Source organism: Diachasma alloeum, unplaced genomic scaffold (genome assembly GCF_001412515.2).
Source record: "Diachasma alloeum isolate Michigan unplaced genomic scaffold, Dall2.0 Dall_scaffold_00178, whole genome shotgun sequence".
Taxonomy (NCBI): Eukaryota; Metazoa; Arthropoda; class Insecta; order Hymenoptera; family Braconidae; genus Diachasma; species Diachasma alloeum.
Window position 1 is genome coordinate 788,082 of NW_021680344.1, and position 7,631 is coordinate 795,712.

The 7,631-nt window shown below is 34.4% G+C and overlaps 1 protein-coding gene across 1 annotated transcript; it reads right to left on the reverse strand.

Moving 5' to 3' along the window:
• Positions 1-951: 951 nt before the first annotated feature.
• Positions 952-7,422, reverse strand: LOC107038281 (cytochrome P450 4C1). Its single transcript, XM_015257301.1, has 10 exons — positions 7,248-7,422; positions 7,032-7,141; positions 6,879-6,969; positions 6,035-6,229; positions 5,373-5,442; positions 5,154-5,280; positions 5,006-5,084; positions 3,563-3,675; positions 2,632-2,869; positions 952-1,295 (listed from the first exon to the last, which is right to left on the reverse strand). The coding sequence occupies exons 1-10, from the start codon at positions 7,420-7,422 to the stop codon at positions 952-954; spliced, it is 1,542 nt and encodes a 513-aa protein (XP_015112787.1).
• Positions 7,423-7,631: the final 209 nt, after the last annotated feature.

The following is a 7,631-nucleotide window of genomic DNA, read 5'->3' on the forward strand; positions in this document are numbered from 1 at the left end:
GTTACTCTGCTGGTAACTTATCGTCCTCCAAACGTGAACATTTTTATTGACTGATGAAATATTAGTTGAAACTAACTTTCTGGAAATTCTTATCACAAGATATAGTTCCACTGAAATTTCAATGGTTTTCGCGATTGAAAATTTACAATTTGATGAAAAAAATCAATGCAAACTGTGAATTTCAGTTCAATTATTCCATGAAAATTAACAATCTGTTTACCATTTTGTTAATACATTTTTACCATTTTATTAATAGGGGAGGTTGGGGTAAAATGGACACTTGACTTTTTTAAAAATATTAGTGACGGGTTGAAATGTTGATGAAATTTAATCATTTTTTTTTCATTACAAAGAGCAATTCTTTCCCTTTGGGATAAGCCTAAACTGAGCTCTATTGATACATTTGTTTCTGAGTTATGAATAATTTTAAAGAAATCTAAAGTGTCCATTTTACCCTACCCTCCCCTACACTATAGATTAATTTATGCTATTTTATTTTATTTCCATTTCCGTCTTCACAATTGGATTAATTTAATTTTATACATTTTTTTTTCCATTATGTAACAGGTATTCTATGTGAAATGAATCAACGGCTGACCCTCGCCCGTTGGGAAATTGATCTGGATTGTTTTTCTACGATTGGGGGGCTACAAAAACTATCTCTCAATTTTTTAAAGATTTTTTAGACAACTCATTTCGGATGTATGATTTTTTCTTTGGTTTTTTAGTCTTTTTTCAATAACTCGCCTTTTCAATATAACTCGGCTTCTATCCAGCCGATTTTTATTTATGACGGCTTAAAATTTTCCATTTTCTACTATCTATAAGAAGATGCTGGGTAATTTTTTTTTCCGATTCCTAGGTTCCCATAATATCAAATTTAAAAAAAAAAAAAAATGGAAAAACTTGGATTTTAAAAATTATGCCACTTTTATTTTTTTCATCTTTTCTTCAGTAACTTCGGGGATAAAAGTTCATGAAAATCCCTTCATGTGGCCTCAATATCATAGCAGTATGTGCTTTAACATTGTCATGATTATCCCGACTTTTAATTCGCCATTTTCGTAGTATTTCGGTCAGCACAATTTTTGCCTCGAGCAAGGCAAATTTTTGACCAATACAATTCCGCAGGCCACCACTAAACGGTATATAACTGTAAGGATGTCGATCTCTTGAATTTTCCGGTAGAAAGCGATCGGGATCAAAGTGCGTTGGATTTGGCCAGTGTCTTGGATCCCGATGAAGTTGGTAAATTTGTAAGGTCAGTGTACATCCTGCCGGGATAGTGTATGGACCTGATTGAATGAGCATTAAATCCACAACTGATTATAATTCTACTCAAAATAAAAATCAGTAGCGAAGCGGTAAAACGGTTAAGGACAATTTCGACTATTGCTCAGTTTTCAATAAATATCTCAACAGAACTGAGAGAGCATTGAGAGCTACAAAAAGTGTTTGTTTGAAGCGTAGCTATACATCTACACTGAGAAGAAAATTACTTTTGCCAACTATATTTACTAACTACAAGAAAATTTACACATGTCTTATGCAGATATTTATATACATTTACTTGTGGCAAATAAATATATTTGGCAAAAGCATTTTTTTTGTTCAGTTTATCAGTCAAAAGGTTGGTCCTATCGACAATCTTCGAGCACCATCGGGAACCTTCCGTTGAGTGGTCGGGCCGGTAGAATCAACATGCAGCGCAAAGTACGTGAATCACCTAGAGAGGTAGTCTCTAAAAGTTGAAATTCAACAATTGAGAAGACCGCACGTGTATTAAATTGTAGCATCACGTAAAAATATATCAACTCCTCAAATTCAGTGAGTTAAAGACAATTATTCAAGACATTCAACAGTTATTTAATTCAGTAAATTAACTTTAGTATTAATATTTTAAGACATTCAATAATCTAGTTGAAACCAAAGTGTAAATACACTGCTAAAATTTTTTGTGTGAATTCCGGAAATTTTTATTGTGTTCCAATTCCACTGAAATTTCAGGAAATTTTGTCATCGAAAATTCAGAATTTCCTAGAAAAATCAAACAGACCAGTGAATTTCCGTTCCATTTTTCCCTTAAAATGAATAGAGAACTAGAAAATTCTAGAAAGTAGGTATATTCTTGAATTTTCAGGACAGTGACACTGAATGTGATTTAGGAGGAAAAAAATCATTAAATGTCAGATTTCACTGAAAATTCAATGCAATTTGAATTCGTCTTCATGCCTCTTAAAATTCTGGAATTATACTGAATTTTCCGTGAAACCTGAAATTTCATGAATTTTTCCCCCTAAATCGTATTGAGTGTCACTGTCCAGAAAATTGGTAGTCAATTGTCTAAGAAATTTAATTTTTTTCTGACAGTGTATAACGGTTAACGAAGTGGTTCGATTCCAATTAAATATACTGACGTTTTATAAATCAGTGTTCTAATTATTTTCCGGCCTATCCTGTAACAATACCTCCCACATCCACCATAAATTTAGATCTTCACCAAACAGCGGTCTTACGAAAATTTCGCTTAGATTCGGATATGCTCTTGGAAAATTCAGCTAAGAGCCAAGTCGACTCGAATCATTTTACCGCTTCGCTACTGAAATATTCTTATGAAAAAGTTAAATATACTCAATTCTAAATCCTCAGACATGGTTCGGCCAATAGCTGAGACGCTTGGGAATAATCTCAGAACTTCTTTTATAACTCTATCCAGATACTTCAACTGAGGGATTTGTTTTGTGGTTACTGGCTCATTCGAGTCTCCAAAAATTTCATCCAGCTCTTGATGAATACTTTTCTGCACTTTTTCATCATTCCCAATGCAGAATAAAACCCAACCCATGAGTGCACCAGTAGTGTCATGACCCTATAAATTTCACAATAACGTGTTGATTTACTAGAGAAAGTACAATTGTGGACGTAGGGGAGACCGAAGCAAAGCGGTCGGCCGGGGCATAGTGAGGTACAGAAAAAAAGGCCAAACTTGAGAAATTCAAGGGGTTGACGAGGGGCCGATCAGGGATCAATGAAAAGTCAAAAAAGGCTCAAAAAGTCGAATAATACTAAGGAAAAATTTAAAAAAAATGGAAGAATTCTGGAAATGCTTTCAATTTTTTCAAACACCGGGATGAACCCCCATATTTTGGTACTTGCCTCTACAAGAGTGAGAGTATAAAGCCACTAGGATTAGAAGAAGGAATGAGCCCCCAAATTGGGTATTTTGATTAAAGCTGAGTTCTTACAATGATCTAGACTTAGATAGTCACATAAATTTGCTCTCTCCGTGTAGAATGTGAGTAGAGATTGCTAAAAAGCAATATAAATATGGAAGAAGCTCCGACACTCGCCTCTTTGTCGTAGCTACCCCACTTTACCCCGGTCGCCACTATGTCTTTAATCCATTGCGGCACGGAGCTCACGAGAAGCATCGGTGTAGGGGAAGTAGGAGATTCGTCTGAGTATGAGAACGCCAAAAGAGAAGCACGGCGGCGCACGCCCGCTATTCCAAAAAGAGGAAGAGTGGGGTATCGCTACGTGCCACAAAGAGTTAATGACTTACCGCAAACATAAATGTGTTGACTTGCTCTCGTATTTCTTCGATTGTCAAAGGTTTTACAGTGTTTTCATTGGTCTCGAGTAGTAAATCCAAAAATGCCCGTCGCGTTGTTTTCCCTGGTAAATGAATGAGCGATACACTGTCATATTCAGACTCATTTGAATTGAAAATAAGATTACGGATGAATAAAATTATTCGTTCGTTTATTTATAATATTAAGTCACATCACTATTTCGCCTTCTTGGTCTCTAATGAAAGTTTCGTAAAATTAATTTTTTCGTATTATCCAAATTTGGGTGAAAATGGTTCGAAATGTTATGAAACATGAATAAATGCTATTTTTAGCAAATCTCCGCATATATGTGTATGTATTCAGAACTGTGTCAATAACTTCAAAATAGTCATTACAAAAAAATTGTGGCCTTCAATCAGCTGTTCCCAAGTTATAGAGATTTCTTAAAAATGGTTTTTGCAAATATTTCAAGAATTAGTCGACTATATTCATTCTTTTTTAGAAACTTCTACATGATAATTTAATTACTTCTTACATTGATACTCATCTCATAAAATCAAGATATCAAGCCGTCTCAGCACGGAAAATAGAATTTTACTGCTACTTTTCCATTTTTTTATATTGAGCAATTCTGCGTTAAGTCCGAAATTAAAAAATTTTAAGTCCCGATTGTCTTCGCGATTTTTTTATGAGTCCTTCTCATACACACGGAGAGAAATATTCAGTAAAAATTACGGAACTCACAATTCGCTTACCGATTACGGAATAGACTCAGAAAATTTAAGTGACGGTATCGTAATTGTTCACATGAAATTCAGAAAAAAATTACGGAACGCTCTGGAAAAATTCCGTGACAGTTCCGTAAAATTTCCTGGAGCCACATTCCGGTTCGGAATTACGGAAAAGATACGTAATTTTTATTGAATATTTCTCTCCGCGCTTGAGACCAAACTCTCATAAAATTTTCAGAGCGATTCGATTTCTTTTCAAAGAGTTATAAGCTTTAAAATATTTTCACTTTTTCTACTTGAATTTTGATTGTTTGAGAAGAAGATGCAATAATTGAATTCAATCATTAAGAATCGAATTTTCATTTTCATGCATTTGAAGGTCACTAACAATGCTTCAGAATGACGTCGCGATGCTTAAGTGTCCCCTCCCTCATTGAAACGTTCAAATGGATAGTTATATGTTCCCAAATGGAATTTGGCCGAAAATAAATTACTTTCAACTATCATTAGACATAAATTTTTTTCCTTTGTCATTTATGCGATGCTTTCGGAAACAAAAATTTTTGGAAAAAAAATCACTCGCATAACAAAGTACGACTGTAAAAAATGCTTGTCCTTTGGGGAAAATATCGGTAATTATGTCCCTAAGTCTGTAAAATAATCATTCCGTGAACTTAATCCCGCCATCTAAAAAAAAATTACCAATTCCTCCATCTGCAGCTTCAGTGTCATCGACAATTTTCAACTTTTGTTGTTTCTCAGCTTTTCTCTGCTCAATCAGCTGTGAAGGAAATTATTATATATATTTCTTCGGGGTATCAAAATGATCAAAATGCAAGAAAATATTTACATGAACGCATTTTTCGTGTGTTTTTTCAATGGCATCTTTTAATTGTTTTCCCTTTTCCGTGCGGTAGAAAATCCAGTCCAGTTTCAGCCAGGGGCGAAGTCTACGATGCATAATTCCCGTTGATATGCTGAAAAACCATACATTTTTCTATTATTCACAATTCCTACCAATTACTGACAATGAATGAAAATATTGTACGTTTTAAAATTTCAAACGTACCACTCAACAGCTTGGCAGTATTCATTCTCAACCTCGCTCTGGGCATCGACGTTTATTCCCATTGCAGTTTCTAGAATCAACTTTATTCATGAGAAATTGATTACACTATTAGAAATTTTCGTCTGAAATTTCTGGTAAACTTTTCGGAAATTTTATCGAATTTAATTACCACTGAAATTTTAAGGAATTTTGCCATTAAAAGTTCAAGTAACTGTTAAGAAAGAGGGGGCCCCACCATCGATCCGATGGTTAAGTTTTCAGAAAGATGGGCGGTAGGGCCCTCTTTCTTAACATTTACGCCAGAAAATTCTGGTAAATTTATTCTTGAATTTTCATGACATTGATACTGAATGCGATTTAGGGGAAAAAATAATTAAATTTCACTGAAATTCATTAGACTTTATTGAAAATTCAATGTAATTGGGCACTGAATATTCATATCAGATTGGAAATTCAAATAAATTAAGGAATTTTTGTCTTTATGCTGCTTAAAATAATGGAATTTTACTGAATTCTTCGTGAAACCTGAAATTTCATGATTTTTTTACCCTAAATCGTATTCAGTGTCACTGCCCTGAAAATTAGTAGTCAACTGTGCATGAAATTTAATTTTTTTCTAACAGTATATACCGAAATGCATAGAAAAATAAACTTCAATTTACCGCAGATGATATCCAGCGCACATTTTCCAGTCATTTTGAATACGTCGAATGATTTACTACCATGCAATTTTACCTTCTCCTCCAAACGCCGATTTAGTATACTAGCTTTTTCCACCATGACCTCTGCGAAATCCTCAAGAATACGAAAATGAAAAGATGGAGTTATCAATTTCCGATCGTGGGACCATTTTTCTCCTGAAATAGTTAACATTTTAAAGGCTATGCATTTGAACATTCAGGTGATGAACATTTCAGATGGAAAATTGGCAGAACATCACAAACTGATCTTTCAATGTAATTGAGTATTGAATCTTAACTGATTCTTTTCATTATTTATTTCGCCCCAAAATCTTTTAATAACCAATCATTCTTAGTTAAATGGCATGTATTTAAAATTTGTATCAGAAGTGCCGCAATTGTCTTTTGCTCAAGTGTGAAATTTCAGTGTAATATTATTCCGTAAGTAATCATGGATACTCTCAGAGATTCACCTGAACATCGAGGAATGCAATCTGACGATACACAACGAAATCATAAAAATAACGACAGATAAGTTAATCTTTTCCCCTAATGTTTAACAATATTCACGAGAAGATAAACATTGGCTGCCAACGCTTAGGCAATGTCGGCGGCCAATTTTGAGACAATGTTGATTATCAACGTTGGGGCAATGTTGGCTGCCAACGTTAGGGCTAACGTTAATTTGAAATTTAATGAATTATGGAATTCAATTACAATAAAAATACATCGTCATAGAAATTCCATTCGGAAGCAAATTGATAATATATTAGCAAGAGTCCATTGACTATGTCATGACGAAAGCAATTTCCGACTCGTTATATACCTGTTGAAGTTAATAATCCCTTTCCTAGCCATGGCACTATGTACTTATAGATCATCGATTTGTCAATATGTTTTGTACTCCGAAGAATGACCTAAATATGTTCAATAGTAATCAGTCATTTTGTATATGATTATATGAAGATAGTATAATTACCTCAGCATGCTCTGGTGTGTTGATATGAACCGTCGGATCGATTCCAATCCATATTCTGAAAATCCCATTTTTGTATTGATTCGCTATTTTATGAAGCCATTGCATCTGATCTAATTTTCATATCATAAAACAATAATGAATTGCATTATAATGTCGTTACAGCCCCAGAAACAATTGATTTCAATTTATGGATTGAGGAATGGGTTGATGATCTACCTTCTTGTTTGACTCTAGTGATCTCCCATACCATACCGATGATCGGGAAACGTCCCCGGGGACCCGGTATTTCGTCAATTTTCGTCCGCCACGAATAATATTTGTAAATTTTCTGAATTATTTTGCATACAACTATCGATGATAGACAGACAAGGGTGACCCAATATATTTCCATTGTGCTACTTCAAGTTGATGCTTACAGAGTAGTAATCACAATCGTACTGATGTGGTCTTGACGCATAGTTTTCAGATATCTCTTCCATCTACCAATATCCCCTCCTACGTTGGTATTGTAGAAGTAGGAATGAGTTCAAATTTTCTGGGGCGAGTACATGTACATGTTAGAAGAGCTACCAAAAATGATCATATAAGGGATCATTTTTA